Source organism: Lichenostomus cassidix, chromosome 4 (assembly GCF_008360975.1).
Source record: "Lichenostomus cassidix isolate B80296 chromosome 4, HeHo_3.0, whole genome shotgun sequence".
NCBI lineage: Eukaryota > Metazoa > Chordata > Aves > Passeriformes > Meliphagidae > Lichenostomus > Lichenostomus cassidix.
Window position 1 is genome coordinate 1,708,305 of NC_139484.1, and position 16,744 is coordinate 1,725,048.

At 39.8% G+C, this 16,744-nt stretch overlaps 1 protein-coding gene across 4 annotated transcripts in view; it reads left to right on the forward strand.

The window, feature by feature from the left end:
* The window catches only part of ANK2 (ankyrin 2), a 188,313-nt gene that overhangs the window by 133,016 nt on the left and 38,553 nt on the right, over positions 1-16,744 (forward strand). For 2 of the 4 annotated variants that reach the window (XM_085057566.1, XM_085057567.1), the window contains exons 24-26: positions 2,764-2,908; positions 7,084-7,186; positions 7,796-7,899. In XM_085057566.1, the coding sequence (XP_084913692.1) occupies positions 2,764-2,908; positions 7,084-7,186; positions 7,796-7,899 (352 nt within the window). Of the gene's footprint in view, positions 1-2,763; positions 2,909-4,525; positions 4,538-7,083; positions 7,187-7,795; positions 7,900-11,247; positions 11,290-12,173; positions 12,210-16,744 lie in introns of all 4 variants that reach the window. The other 2 variants (XM_085057565.1, XM_085057568.1) reach the window with 2 other exon arrangements.

Genomic DNA, 16,744 nt, shown 5'->3' on the forward strand with positions numbered 1-16,744 from the left:
AGTAAAGCTTCCATGGCTTAAAGACATAGGGATAGTTTGATCCCTTATTATTTCTTACCTAGATCCAATGAAACAACTTCCTGAATACCACAGTAGGCACCTGTCAAGTACCAGAATTAATTTTGCAACAGGTTAATTTGCAAGAAAACAAAATCAAGGTGTCTCCCTCTCCCCACAGATCCTTGAGAATAGAAAGACACTTCTAATTCAGATTTGCTTCACCCTCTCTCATTCTGTGCGTGCTGCACTGAGCTCCCAATAGCTGACATGATGATTCATATTAAGTCATGTATCAATATCTGATATTATACATGAACCCCTATCTTTCTGGCTTGTTAGAAATAAAGCATTAGCCAAACTGTAATCCAGGAAAGCTTCTATTGAGGATTGGCTTTAGAGGAGTGAAGGTGTCCAAAGAAAGTGTCAGAGAAACTCTGCAGTTATGGAATATATATTCTGTAGAAATTGCCATAGCTGTCCTTTCTCCATCTGTTACTTTTAAGGAGCAGCACTTCCATGGTGAGCTGTAGACTTGTCTGCATGCTGCAGAGAAAACAATAATTTTGGCAAATTCACATAACTGTATCTGGCTTTTAAAACATCTATTAAAAGCAATTTCTGGCAGTTTGACACAGCCCTCTCTCCTTTATTATTTTATTTTAAAATTTTATCTATATGTTCTCTATGTTTTGTGAGAAACAATTCCAGAGCAATTGTCATACAACTGTTGTATTTTGCAAACTTGCAAATTTGTAGATGGCCAGTGCAAACCATGGAGCATCAATGTCAAGGGTTATATTTGTTACAGAGTGGTTAGTAAGCAGTGGAAATGTTCCTGGCATTAATTTGATGGGGAATGTGGTGGCAGACGGATTGTTTCTGGGATGATTAAAAAGGGCAGTTTCTGTATCGCCACAAAGCAACCATCTGGTAAGATCTGCTGTGTCAAGAAACTCTTGGTCAGCTAAACATGCCATCATTTACACTTAAATACCTATTTTTTCTCTTCACATGCTAGAAGGCACTATGTGTTTTGGGCACTGATCTCAGTAAGGACAGATGCAAGGGCACAGGGGGATGGCGGGGAGTTCCCTCAGGCCTCGCCTGCTATTGCAAGATATCTCTGCATGGTCTGGTTACTGTTTGCAGATGTTCCAGTCACATCAAACACTGCCACTTAACCCACTATTGACAACTCTCAGATGAGAGGCCAAAGCTGAAATCAGAGGAGACGTTGGATTTGGGGTTTTTTTTAAAGGTTGTGGGTGTGATGAAAGTGGTGAAGATTTTGCCTTTGTTTTTATTATAGATGGAATATCTGGCATGATTATAATTATCTCATTTATTTGAAATATAACTTGAAATTCCTTTCACTGTTTGATTAACAGCATTGCCTTAATATCTTCCAAGTTTACACTAAGCCCTGTGCTTTTTAATGTGACATTCCCAGGAAACAGGAGGCATCGTCTGTCAGAAGACAGGAAACATGAAATGATTAAATGCATTTTATTGTTTTCTGTGAAACTCTGCCCAGTTTCTCCCTCTTAATGTGGGCAGATGGAATTTTCAAGAGTTTTGTTGTTACACTGAAAAGAGTCAAGACTCATTTTTACATATAATATTTGTGTATGCATAAAAATCTTAAACCCCCCAAAGTTTACTTAGTTTTAGATAACAAATAATAAATTATTTATTTCTTAGCTGAAACATCAAGCTAGAAAAAATAGCTTTGTGAAGACAACTATCAAGATGAGCTTCAGTTTGCCCACACAGACTAGAAAATGAGAAGGGTTGAAGCTCTTGGTGGCCTGGGGTCATGTTGTGTGACTCTGTGGGTCACACCAAGCCTCTGGCAGGCTCATCCAGCAGTAATTTACCAGCGGGAAAATGACTGAAATATCCAGGCAGAAACTGTGAATTTGGAAGCATCTTGCAAGTTGGAATGGAAAGAAACATCTACACGTTGCTTGGCAATGGAATTTGTTTTGTTAGTCTGCTGGGGAAAAGCAAACTGTGACTTCATATAGACAGAATTTCCTGGGGAAAAGAATTTTGGATCTAAAAAAAAAAAGATTAAACCCTATTATTCAGAGTATATGCATAAAGGTTACTGTGTCAGATAACAAATGATCATTTAGGCTAGGATTCATTATGAATTACAATCATTCCCATCTATGCAAGTGAGCTTATTTCCACTTTCTGGATGTTGCCACATTCTAGAAATAAGAACTTTGTTGCTGATCACAGAAAGATGTTGGAATATGAGTGACAGAGCCTAGTATGATGTGGAGGTTGGACAGTGGAGAGTTTAAATTAGTTTTTGCAACTATAAGGCACAAAGCCCCAGAAAACACATTTTCATCTGAAAACATGTAGATTACTCTTAAATAAGTGGTGATATTTAACCATAAACTGTCCGGCGGGGATACAGCATAGCTGTGTCCAGAGAGCTGAAACGGATTAAGGAACAGAGAGACCTCACTTTAGAGTATAGCAAAGAAATGTGCCCCTTGCCAGTGTGTGCAACAGCAAAAAATGTATGAAATCTAATTAATTAATCACCTTGATTTCAATTCTGTTTTTTAAAGTATCTTGCTTGATGTGCCATTTTCATTAAATACATTAATTGCTTGTGGTTTGCAGTGTTTCCTGAGTGGAAAATGCCTTCCTGTTTAGTGTGTCATCCAGCTGTTTTCCTGATGTGCCAATGGAGTCAAACTTGTGTGTGTGCTTATCCATGTCCCATGTGTGATTGCTTTACAGGTGATGACACAATGACAGGAGATGGAGGGGAGTACCTTAGGCCAGAAGACCTCCGGGAACTGGGAGATGACTCTTTGCCCAGCAGCCAGTTCTTAGATGGAATGAACTACCTGAGGTACAGCTTGGAAGGAGGACGCTCGGACAGGTATTTGCCCAGATCCATAACTTTTCTCATGATAATTCTGCATTCGTTTTGCTGTAAGTGTTTGAAATCCCTTCTCAGGGTCTCTCTGCTTGGGGTGCACTTGTCAGCATTTGTTTACTTGGTGTGTCAGCGTGGCAGTCACCACTTTGCAGGAGGAAGGTGTGGTCATCCTCATCTCCTGCTGTCACGAGTCAGGGGATGGGTGGACAGGGGTTTGAGCATCAGGTGAGATGACTTTTTGGAGTGGTTTGCTGGCTTGAGATATCAGGAGAGGAGCAGTGGATGTGGTCATTCTGCACTGGACTGGCAGTGAGTATATTTTCAAAAAGCACTTCCACTCTTTCTGATTCCTCATGGTCCAATTAGCAGGAAAGAGAATAATTGTCCTTCTACTGACACAACTATAATAATGACAATTTTAATAATACAGGAACATTAGTGTGTTCAGTCCAGACAACATACTGATTTGCTTTTATCTAACAAGTTGAACTTAAAACTAGACAAAAAACATGAAGTTCCCTTCCCAAAAGGGAGCCTTCATTAGTGTGCGTGTTATTAAGCAAGGCTCAAGCTGGCAGATTACTCCCCACAGCTGTAGTTCAGAATAGCCACCCAGGCATGCCTGGGTATGAAATGTCTGGTGTAAATCAGCAGTGTTTCCAGACTCACTGCCTTTAGAACTGGGGTACATAAAGGGAACAAAAGAAAAAAAAGAAGTGGAGCTCTTGGCAACAGAATTTTGAAGCTACCTTGTTTTCCCATCTTGGTCATTATTCTGGCAGCATTTCCGAAGCTCAGTGGCATCAGTAGGATCCGTTCTGTTTACTTGAGTAGGCTGTGAATTGCTGCTGGAACAAAAGATGTCAGGAAACAGTTTGGTTTGCCTCACAGCATGTGTAAATCCCATCATTCAGGTCCTACAAGCCTGGAGTCTCTCTTGGTTTTTAGACAGTTCCAGTGAGTCCACTGAAAACAAAGTGACTGTGTGGCTTTTAATTCTCAGAGGAAGTTTATGAACTACATCAGAATGCCTAAATAAAAGCCTTTTATTCTTTCAGTGACAACAAAGTTTGGGAATTTTTGAGATTTCAAAATGTTGTATACAAATGATTGTGCAGGCAAGTGTTAAGTTAGTTTAAGTTAGGCTCTCATTTAGAATATTTTAGATTTTAAATCTTGTCAGCAGATTTCAGTAGATTCTCACTGACATGTCATTGGTATGGTTTATTTTCTGTTGTATGAAAATTATTTCAAATCCTGTATCAAGCAAGATTATATGGAAAGGAAGCAAAATTCTAAAGGGAGAAAGAATGAAAGGACATCTTGCTAACTCCATGGTCTCATCTTCTGTCACCTTCAGTTTACTAATTTTAAGAATTTTCACAGAGACTTCTTCAGTTGTTTTGCATTTCCTTTAATGTGATTTTCATTGCTTTATAATGACTTTGTTTTTTCAGGAAATTCAGTAAAGCAAAATAGTATTAGCACTCTGGACTCATGTAATTTTATGCATTAAACAATTTGATTTAAAAACATGTATTTTTCATTTGTAACCATCTTCCCTATTTTTTTATTTCTCTCCCCCCTTCATTTTTCTTTTCCATATGCTTTCATTAGCATCATGCCCAGGTAGGTATTACACAGCATGAACACCCGTTGTCTCTCTCTCTCCTCCCATGTCACCTGTCTCTGTTCATCCACTTTGGAGGCCTGCTATATGCAGAGTTGACTTGGAGAACCAAAGGAACGATGCTGCTGTTGAGAAACATTGTCAAGGTTGATTTATACAATTTTCAGTGGCCCAGGGTTTTTTTCTCAGCCTCTGAAAGAATGTATATAAATATACACTTACATGTAAACAAGAGATACGCTCAGGTGGACTGGAGCTTGTTAGGTCTCTGTCTAGGCTGGGAAGTGGATGTGCATTGCAAAGCCCTCAGCCAAGCAGATTACAAACTTGGCATGGGGATGGTTCTCCTCTTTTCTGGATACCACCAGGACCTTATTCAGGGCTTAGAGGTGGGCGATAGGTGCCTGTGCGCACAGATAAGACACACTCTTACGTTCAGGAGCTGTGCAGCATTCCTGGGTTCTGCAGTTCTGTCTCTGGGGCTGAGAGCTATTGGCCCACAGCCCTTCAGACTTCAGATTTATCAACCACGTTGGAGAAGAATCTACATTTAGATGTTGGTCTTGTGTCTGATTTAGGTAGGCTTTTTGTATTTAGTAGGATTCCTGAATACTAAGTGTAAGCAGCACAGACCTTTTAACTCCTGGTTTGCTCTTCACTGAGCCGGTCCAGTGCACAGATAGGGGCAGTGCCATCTGAGCACTACTTTTGAAATTGAGTGTAGCAGGAAATTTGAACCTGTAAGTACCTGCAGACCTCAGTCATGAGTGTGCCTACCCTGTCTGCAGATAAAGCCCATCCACCTGATGTATTTATTAGAGCTTATGCACAGGTTCTACATAGTGAATAGCACTGGGCTGCTTGTAGTGGTGGTAGTAGCAGTGAGGATGGACAGAATCACCATAGGGATAACCAGCCAAGTGCAGTTCAGACTTCATTCTGTATCTATCCAGGATGTGGTGTTAGCTGACTAGCAGAACCTACAGCTTGGATGGTTGCTCTCTCATGAGCATTGCATGGCTCAGCAAAGCAGTTCTTGAAGTGTCAAACGTGGAAATGAACACAGGATAATGATGGCAAATGGGGTCTGCTACTGAGGCTCATTCCTCAACCAAAGAAAAAATGTTTGCTTTTGGTTTGTTTTTTTCTCAAGGCTTTCTGACAGCTGATGGTTGTGTAATGCTTATCTTTGCTTCCAGTTTGGTACAATCCCCATGGGATGCTGGACAGGCCAGTGGTATAAGCCAATGATCAACAGCACTGATTATTCTACAATGTCATATATTTCTAATAAAAATAAGATAGCCATTTGCTTCTAAAAATGGATCAAAAAACACTGAGTGAATGTAGCTACTGTTAAAAAAGGCTGTGGTCTGAATCAAATGGTATTTGATATACACTTAAAGCATTTGAAACTCACATCCCTAATGAATGCATGACTTTTATTGCTAACTGCTGACAATGAATTATCTCTTAAAGCTCTGTGCATCTGGATAAATGGCCTATTGTTCTGATTCAGCATATTAGTCATGATGAGTACTAGTCATGGATGTGTAAGCCAGGAACACAAAACTACATCCTTCAGTTATAGGTATGATACTCCTCAAGGTCTAGATCAACATCACAGAGTATACGCACATCTGAAGGTGGATGTTCTGTTTTTAAAGATCAGTGTTGTCACACTGCAGCTAGTGAATATTGAAAGGACAAAACTCGTGCTGTTTGGTAGCAGAAACCCCATTTACCTCAATATGTCCTTCTGTGGCGTCTTATTTGTCTCTTTTTTTTTTTGCTTTTTGCTGGTGGATACTGCAGTTACATTCTGAGCCAGTGCTTGGAAGCAGCTTATTTACTGCTTTGCACCTCTCATTGCTACAGCAACCAGTGCTCTGTAGAGCTGTGTGTACTTACAGCGAGATCAGTGCTCCCACTGGGGCTGTCTCCCTGCAGATGCTGTTGGCATTCACAGGAGGATTCTGTTCTACACAGGAGCTTGCAGCTGGCCACACTTCACCTTGCTGTGTGTACCTTCCAGGGGATAATGTCAGGCTTACTGATCTGTACTTTATGGGGAGAGAGTAGGTCTTAGCAAAGCTTCAGAAAGAGTCATTCTAGCTTTTCTTCAGGTGGTGGCATTCTGGTTTTCCATAGTGGTTTGCTTGTGTGATGCAGCAGAGAACTTCTCCAAAGAGCCTTACTTAACAGAATGTGAGTATGCTCTTTGTTATAAGGAAACCATCACGCCACAAAGCCGAATCTAAAGTATTTGTGAGTATAAAATAAACTGCCATCTAGATTATTCTCTAGGGTCTGCATTTGGAGGTTAATAGGTCAGTGCAGAGGCTTTGTGGCCCATGGTCAGCCAGGTGGTACAACACAGGCATGCAGAGCTGTGTTTCCCCTGACTGTGCTCTGCTCCCCCTGGAAGCTGCATGGTGTTGCTAATAGCACGCTTTTCTCATTCTCCCACTCGATCTGTCATGACACCTTTGCAACATCCTGTGTGCTGCTGATGCATTGCTCTGGCACCCTACCAACCTCCCAGCCTGCGGTCCTTCAGTTCCGACAGGTCCCACACGCTGAGCCACGCCTCCTACCTGCGCGACAGCGCCATGATCGACGACAGCGTGGTCATCCCCAGCCAGCAGGTGAGCAAACCTCTCAAACCCCCTTCTTGGCTGCATGGATCAGCAAATAGGGAAAGGTTGCCCTGGAAATTGTTCTGGTGAGACTGTGTGGTGTATGCTGCTTGGTTTGTTTGAGTACAAATCTCTCTATTTTCCAGTCATATTTAATGGCATATTGTGCTGTGCAGTATTGAGCTCTCTTCCAAAATAAATGGATAAGCTGTGTGAATATAGCACAGGGACTGTGTTCTAAATGTTCTCCATTTTAACTGATTTTTGAATGTTGCTAGCAGCCATCATGCGAAATACTCAGGGGGTGTAATGAACTCCTTAGCTGTTGTCCTAAAAGATGCTCTCCTGAAACATGTTTGTAGATGACAAAAAAGGAGATTTAGAAAATGCCTGCTTGGTAAATCACAGCATTCATTTCACTGAGGCTACTAACACAGGATTACTTTAAGCAAATACAAAATGCTACAATTAGGGGTTTCTAATAACTTAATGCTGTTAGTACTCCTTTGTATTAAAAAAAATTCAGGTGCTTTAGGCACTACTATGCACAATACATGTTATTTTTTTTGTCCATTAATTGATTTCATTGTAGTAAAAGGGTTTTTTTTGCTTCCCAAGGTAACAACTCTGGCCAAAGAAGCTGAAAGGAATTCATATCGCTTAAGCTGGGGCCCTGAAAACTTGGACAATGTGGCTCTTTCTTCCAGCCCTATTCACTCAGGGTGAGTGTATCAATTAGCATTACACTAAAAAGTGAGAAACAGAGTACCTGCAGTGACAGCAGCCTCAGCTAATGCTTAAATAGGAGCTGTACTTTAATTCATTGCCTCCTGGAGCTGGTAATTAATTGTTATGATCTCTTAAGCTCTGACAGTCAAGCAAGCCTGAGTACCGAGGCTATTCACTGAAATCACTGCAAGTCACTGAGCCCTTAGTCAAGTTCAAGGGGAATGAATGTGATCAGTGACACATATACACAGGCATTTGTGTGCTTTTTATGGAGAAATAAGTACAATGCCTTTTAGAGCTAGTAATAACTGAGACCAAGGGCTTAATCACTCCAATGCTGAGTACTTACTGTGCTGCTGGAGTAGCTGAGGTGAGCACCAACTCCAGTGTTTGCCCTCTAAATTACGTGAACGGACAATCAACCTAAACATCGTGTGCTTTGCACATACCTGGCCACTGTCTTCATGTATTCTCACAGCTGACTCTTTGTAAGCATTTGCATTTAGGCTCACTGTCATGGCATAAAGCAGGTCCAAATGCAGGCCCAGCCATGTTTATATTTGCAAACCTTATCCTGGCTGGCCTTAAAATCTGTGACTGCATTGTTTTAAATGCTCTTACTTACTGCATTTGAAGTTATTTTAGTTTTCACGCTGAATTCTACACTTGTGTCCTGCCATCAGATTGGATGGACAATGTGCAGATGAACTCAGAAGAAACTGGAGTAATTAAAAAGCATTTAATCTCTGTGAGCTGTGTACACAGCATGACTGGACAGCACAAAGGGAAGGATTATTTTTGTTAATCTCAAATGAGTTTGCCTCAGACTGTATTTTCAAAAAACAGCACTGGTGTCGCTTTTGCAATGACAGGCAGTCTTGATCTAGAGCAGGAACAATATTGCCAAATTGATTCACATGATAGATGAGAAGTTTGTTTATTAGCTGAACTTAGGATATTTGGTTGTGACCAGCACTGTTTGTATTTGCTTCTCGTGAGCTCTAAAACAAACAAATGAAATGAAAACACTTGCTATGTAAAGTATGTATGTGTTTCTATATATGCTCGTATGAAAGCTTTAAAATTGCTTTGGTGCTTTATTCTAACCCTGAATAGTTTACAGACTTTTTCCAAAGGATGTATTTGTTTTCCCTTTCAGAAAGGTAGGTCTTTCCTTTGTTTGCAGAGGATGAACTAAATACTTTCTAAAAGAGTGGCATTTATTTCTTGGATGTGCAATCATTTAGTGGTTTTCTTTTAAAAAATATGAGTGATCCTCCAATCTTTTGGGAAGACCAGGATGCTAGTGGTAGGACAAGATACCTGATTTCAATAGGACCAACACTCTCTGCAGCCTCATATGAAATAGTGACTTAACACAACTTATGTTCTTCTTTCTATACATACACATTAACTTGCCACTAAATACTTTAATAAAGAAACTTATAACAATTCCTCAGCCTTTGAAAGAGACCATACAAAACTTCATTTTAATCTTGTTTAGATTGGTCTGAGTTACTAAGTTATAATCAACTGTTGGGGTGCATCTCTTCTATTAGGAAAATATATTGACTACTAGAGTTTTGCTTGTAAGTCCTTATTTTAAAAGTGAAACCGTTGTAGGAGTTCATGATTGTTGCATTCATTCTGCTGGAACAACAAAGGTATTTGTGATTTATAGCCCTGTCGTCACCCACACTCCCCTCCACATGCAGACACACACTGTTTATGGGTTCTTATGGAGCAGCAGCATGGCTAAAATTTAGGGATGTGCAGTGAAGTAGTATTTAACTGTAATGAAAAACGTCTCTTAGAATGTTCAAAGAAATCCTGGATAAACATTGTCAGTAGTCCTGTGCAAGGGTGTGGCCTTGGTTTTTCCCAAGACACTGAAAATGTATTGAATTCAGATAGCGTTTTTGTGAAGTAACACATCAGCAAAGTATTGGGCAGTAATTAATTTGTCCCAGATGTAATAAGTTGGTACTCTGCACAATCTGAGGTTCTCTCCCTGCACCACTTAAGTCATGAACCCTGAACTGCTGTACGTTTCTTACTGATGTCCCATTGTGGGGAAGTGTTTCTGTGGATCACAGTGTAACACCCCCAGGCAAAAGATAAATTCACAGAGATCTGTTCTCTCGGTGTGGAATTTCACAGGCATGTGTTTCAGTCTCTGCATAACTAACCAAAACTTCTTACATGTCTGAAATTTCACAAGGGAAAATGTTTCAACCATCCATTTAAAATTTAAATGTAACTGTTCCTTCAATATGTTGATAATTTCATCAGGAAGGAAGGAAAAGTAAGTTCTTTGCTCAGAGTATTTGGCAACCATTTTGAAACTCCAAAAATATTTCTGTCTTAAGAGGTAACGTTCTTGTGGGGCTCAACATCTCAGCATAAAGGTCTCCTGGTCATTTTACACAGCTGACAGTTTCCAAATAGTTTCCTACTTTGGCTGAAGAAAAAAGTGTAAGTTCCTGCACTTAAAACTCCCTTTCAGCAAATCAGATTTGCTTCTCCTGATAAAACTACTTGATCTTACATACTGAGTGAAGTTAAGGATCTCTGAGTATGCCAAAAAGTTTAGGTGCTAAATATCCAATAAAGATAGAGTTTTATGACTTTGCTGGTAATATTAGGGGATATAATTTATATTTTCCCTCTGGAATGTGAGAGACAGAACTACTGCCTACATAAATGCAAATGTGTTTCACACTTTTAGTCTCATACCACACAATATCCTATTGTGGAAGAACATGTGTATTTTTATTAAGTTGGAAGGCAAAAAATACTGAACTGAAAGATCTGCAGTGTTTAGACATTGCTTGGCAGTACCATATTTTTATCTCCCATAAGAATATGCATGAATGGTGGGATAAGGGTGGCTGTAAGATTTTTAAAGTGTTAATGGTGTGCAAAACTATCTTGTTTTCATACCTACGTTCTGGTAATACAGTGAATTTAGTTGTATAGATTATATTTCTAAGAATTTTACTGACAGCTGTGTAGAGGCACAGTAGATAAGAGAACAAATCTGACATGTTGTCAGGATCACGGCACTGTGAGTGTGTGCTTTGATATCAACTTGATTTTGTGTTCCAGAGCAAATATACAGCACCTCTGCAGGTTTTATTTATTTTATATAGTTTGCTGAAGAAGTCCCTATTTGACTAATGGATGGTCAGAGTGTATCATTACTTGTATCTTGAAATAAATTTAACAGTTGGGATATTATTATTGAGTTTATCTTGCTGGAAGTTGTTGTTTCCCTCAATGAAAAGATGAGGGATTGGGCAGCTTGTACTGTGACAAATAATGTGAATTATCATTCTTAGCTGCATGTCTTCAAAAAAGGAGGCTGGATCCTTGCTAACAAGGTAAACAAAATATATTTTAAGTGTTATATTTTGAATCCATAATACTTTTTTCCCCCAATGTGCGATTGATTTCCTGGAAATCGTTATGGAAACAGGACCTGGCAGCGACCAGCTGATAGTCACTTCTTAAATCTGAAAGTCTAAATGATTTCAAATTATGCTGTAGCTTGATGACCTTTGTTCAGAAAGTTACAATGAGGAAAAACAGTGAGTGTGTTTCATTAATAGCAAAGTGTGTTAATGGAAGGAAATGGCAATGGAGATCCATATAATAAAAAGGGACATTGGAAAGCTAATTGTCCATGTGACACTAAGTGATCACCAAGAGCCTAAACAGGTCAAAATGAGAGTTTGAAATTTGTCATTTTGTAGAACAAAAGGAGGACAAGAAACATGTTGAAATGGAAGGAAGTGGAGGCCAATGTATTGATAGAGGATTTTAAGAAAAACGTGATTCATTGCGTTATCAGGAACGCTGGCTGGAATTACATTACGGTCCTTACCCTTTGATATCCCATGGTCCACACTTTAGATGTGGATAACTAAACCAAGCAACATTTCCCCTAATCTGCTTCTGTAAGTTTTACTCAGAATCCAACTGTGCATTTTAGTTGTCTGGCTTACAGTGTGAGAATGTCCTTAGAGAAACCAGATCTCTCCAGTTTTACTCCTGTGCTGGTAGTGACCCCTTGGAACCAAGGGTGTTTAGGCTTATTTTCCATACTCACTTCTACCTTCCCACATGTGATGAATATGCATATGTATGTATATGTTCATGTGTTTGGTTTAGGAATCTGTTTCATTTTTCCAGTATTTCATTTAACTCATTCTTTTTTTCCCCCTTTCTTTTCCTTTTTGATGTTAAACCATCTATTCTATTGCAGATGCTCTTCTCCATGTCTTGATCTTGACAACAGCAGGTGAAATTCTGCATAATTTCTTTCTTTAATACATTGTACTTCTCACCCACCCTATTTATCCTCCCCTCTTACCTCACTTCAGGATGCTTTAGTGTTTTGATAGTGCACATTAGCCAAGAGAAAAAATAAATCTAACCGGCAGTCATAGTTACATATGGCCCTACTTCTCTTCTTATACAGTAAGTGTCTGCTTTCTCCCATCTGCCTTGTCACCTATAACAAAAGAATTCTGGACACTTAATAAGCCCACTGCAAAAAGTCTTAACAAAGCTCCTTATACAATCCTAGATTGTTTTAACCATTGATGTATTTAACAATACCTTTTCTTTGTTGGTGGCATGGTTTAATATTACTGTTTAAGGAAGGAATCACCCCCCCTAGATAATTGAACACAAACCACTGTAATTATTATATCACTAAGTGGGCCTTTTGTCTCACTTATCTGGATAAAGAATATTGCAGAGCCATTCTCTAAGCCACATTTTTAAAATTGTGCCACCATATTGGAACTAGTAGAATAACAGCCCAGACTTAGTATATTTTATTTTTCATGCCACACATATTTTTTGTGTGACAGTTAATCAGTGCTTGAACCACTGGCACATCACATCCTGCACAGAACACCTGAAGCTGAACCTTCCCAAAGGAGGGAATTATCCTCCCTTGGCAAACTGAGTGTTAATTAGCACAATACCTCTTTACATCCTTCAGCCTAACCCTAGAAAGGTGAAAATTGCCCCAAATATTAAGCTCTGCAAAATTATAAAATGGCTAATTAAACCCCCAAACTACAAACCCATATTTTTAGGCCATGTCACTGGATTTCTCAGCAGCTGACTAATGCAGTGAAGAGAGTGCTATCACAGGTTAATGTTCTAGCAGTTTCTCATGTTAGGATCATGTTTTTTGTCCTCCTGGAATGTGTATTTTGCCTTGTTTCTGGATGGCATAGTTGCAGCCTGCTGGAAAGCACTCTGAGGTAGTTGAATGACTTTGCTGTTGACTTCAGTGGGAGCTGGAACAAGGCCTTTTTTCTGAGTTTCAGCCTCTCTCTGGTTTCCTTCTCCCGCTGAACAATTTCTGATGGCTGAAGCACCCTGATTGTTTGTTTCTGCTTTTTCACACTGCGACTAACACTGAATGCTGCTATCTCCTTGTTTCCCAGTTTCTTCTATAAATTAAGATAACGTGTGCTGAAAAGTTTTTAACTGTGTCTCCACTGGGTGTGCTCTGGTTGGAGCTTTGTTCCCTGCTACCCGACGAGCGCATGTGTGCCTGCCCAGCTGCTCGGGAAGAGCAGTTGTACCCGAGCTGAACGTGTGGAAGTGGTGGTGGAGCCTTTGCCTCTTTTGGTGCCGTGTGTTCCAAGAACTGCTGCCTGTCCTAGAAAGCCCCCTCCTCACCTGCTGGGTTTGCATGGCTCTCCCATGACTCTGCAGAATGAGTGCCCCACGCTTGCGGTCATGGCCACCTGAAAGTGCCTCTGCAAAGCTTTGACACAACAGGGACTCCTCACAATGCCCACAACAGGTGCTTCCTTCACCCCCTCCAGCACTGACACATCCAGTGTGTATGTTCATCCTGCTGTTATCTTTCACGTGAGGATAGATACAGAATAAACCCAAGTTAATTCTATGAATGAAATCAGCAAAGGGAATAACTCAGGCTCAGATCTAAACCACAAATACTTCATTAAAATACTCCTCAGCTTTTTGCCCCTTCTATCCAATGCATATATTTTGTCTGTGTTTTGATAAAGTAGAAACCCTGACAGCTTTTTGCTCTGCTCTCTGTAGAGGGCATGGAAGCAGTCTGAAGGATTGAGGGGCCTTTTGTGTATGTACTCAACCATAAGGCCACTACAGCCAGTATTATTTGATATGCCTTTCATATGGCAAGCATCTAGTTCTTAACTGCTCTAAAATTGAAGAGAATGAAATAGCCTCTCTAATTTATGTGTAAGTGTTGCTAAATTGAGAAAGAATGGATGATGCTTGCGCTGACGGCTGTGTATTTAACAGAGGCTTGTATAGACTCCCCTGTAGTCTGTAACTGATTCCTATATAGGAATTGCTTTTGTACTTTATTTTTGCTTTAGCAAAATAATCCTGATTTCCCCTTCATTCTCTTTAAAAAGATTTCCCCAAACCTGATTTATTTCACTAGTTTGGCTATTATATTGTACTACCACCTTGCCAAAGCTCAGGAAATCTCAGTATTGAGCCAATTTGCAAGACTGCCAGGGTCACATGTTTGTGTCGTGCTTAATTTCTAACAGAACCTTTAAAACTGGAAACAAAACTTAGTCAAAGGCTGTCTTAGTACTGAGAAAGATACAGCTTTAACCTACAATCTACTTTGACTTTGAATCATCACTTTATTGAAATTTAAGTTAAAGTTCCTTCAATCCCTTTTATTAACTGTGTTTTTTCTTTCTTTTTTTTTCCCCTCTCAAACTTCTCCACCATTTGTGTTTCTCTTTAATGACCCTTCTCCCCTTCACTCTCTGTACACAGATGGCTGATAGTACCTGTAGCAGTGCTCCATGCAGTTGGAACACGGAGTAAGCTCCGAGTTTGCTGCTTAGCTTCAGGGAGTGTAGAGGATGTTAGGGTTATTCACATGCTAATGTTATGCACTATTTTCTTTTTGACCATGGGAATTTAGCATGGTAAGGTATCACTTCCCAGAATGATGGCTTCATCTGCCATTTATTCCTGCTAGTGTTGTTTGTTGAGTTCAGTCTCTTCCTGTCTCAGTCTTGTCACTGAACGACACTTGGTAACAGAGGTGGAAGAGGAAAAATAACGTGCATGTGCACGTTGTGTTGTGGGCAACAAAGTAATTAGCTTGAATTGTACATTTACTTTGTATTAGTTGTACAAACTTTTCACTTTCCTAAGTGCACATTTCAGAAAGCATGTTTTATGTCATGCATTAGTTTTGTATTAATTATTTGTATATTGATAGACACACTCCTTCAAAAGGGAAAAGCTTTTCCGGTCCTGGAACAGCGATGGCACCATCAGGTGCCCTATTATGTAGCAAATAGACAGAAAATAGGAGGCTGCTGTGATTCAGAAAATGCTTTCTCATTTGTTTCACTCTCTTGCATAGCCAAAGTTATGTGAAATGTGCTGATTAAAAAAAAAAAGGACGAAAAGAAACTGGATTAAATAAGTGAATGAAAAAATGAATGTGGCAAAAATGTGGGAAATAAACAGGGTGGTATGGTGGAAAAGGATGTATTTTTACATTCTATGTCTGTAAACCCTGTGTCAGTGTTCTGTCCTTCCAGGATTATGGTACAGGTCTAGAGCTCAGAAATATTCCCCTTCAGTTTCTTTCCTTTGCACTATATTTGTGCTTGTTCTCCAAAATCTCTTTTCCAGCAATTCCATAGTATTCTACAGCTGGGTTTGGGAACTGGCTCCTCCATAGTTAAAGTGATAATTGGCATTAATCTTTCTGTGCTGTCTGAATAAATACCTTAGAAATACCTTAGATCTTCTTTATCATAGAAACAGCTGTTTTTACAGTGAATAATAATAATAATATCCTATTGGTTTTATCCTAACCATTGTTATCTTTGTGTCCACCTCCCGGTGAGACCTATCTTTGGTTGTTTTTCCACTCTTTGGAGCCAGGCTTGGTTTCAGTGAGAGATGACTGAAGTGACATGGACTTTGCGATAGATTTACTGACCAGCCAGGCACATTCAGTAAACTCAAACTGAAAGAAGGAGTTGCAACCATATTATAAGAACCCATTATTGTAGTCCAAAGGGAGATTATTTAGTTTGGATCCTCAGTTTCAGTGTGCCTGTGTTCTTCTAGCAGTGAACAGTGGGTTTGGCATTGCAGAGGCACATAGGGAGGTAAGCTGAGGAGAACATAGGACAGCAGGTGACCCAGCACTAATATTTTAGTGATGGATGGCAAAAGAAGGTGATCCTATTGTAAAAGCATACAATCCTGAGTATTATGTCAATTATGAAAATAACTGAATCCTAAACACTGTGTTCGTGACAGCTTGCACAATGAAAAATGTGAATGCTGCATTAATTCAGTCAGAACTCTCATTAGCTTCTGGTAGTTGTAGGGGAGTGTCTGTGTTTCTCTTAGCAGTAGCTATAAAATGAGAAACTCTTCTTCCAGCAGTGTCACTGACTGCCTCAAACACAGCCATTGTACCGGAGACTTGGACACATTCTCCAAAACATCACCCAGAACCACTTGGATAACACTACTTCACACACTTCAAGGGCAATTGCAAGGGCAAGCCAAGAGCATTAGTGCAACAATTGAGCATTTAGTGTCTCTTAAGCTCTTCTTTCATCTGTGCTCTAACATGTACAAAGAATGTGTTTTGTGAAGGAAGATCCCATTTTTCTCAACTAATCCCCAGACAATGGAAGCTGTAAAATGTTTTCATTTTCTTTTTTTCCCCCTTGTTAAAACCACAGAAACACCAACCTCTAAGGAATGAGCTAATGGTTGTACTACCCAGAGTTTTCCCCTAAGCACAGCCTAGAG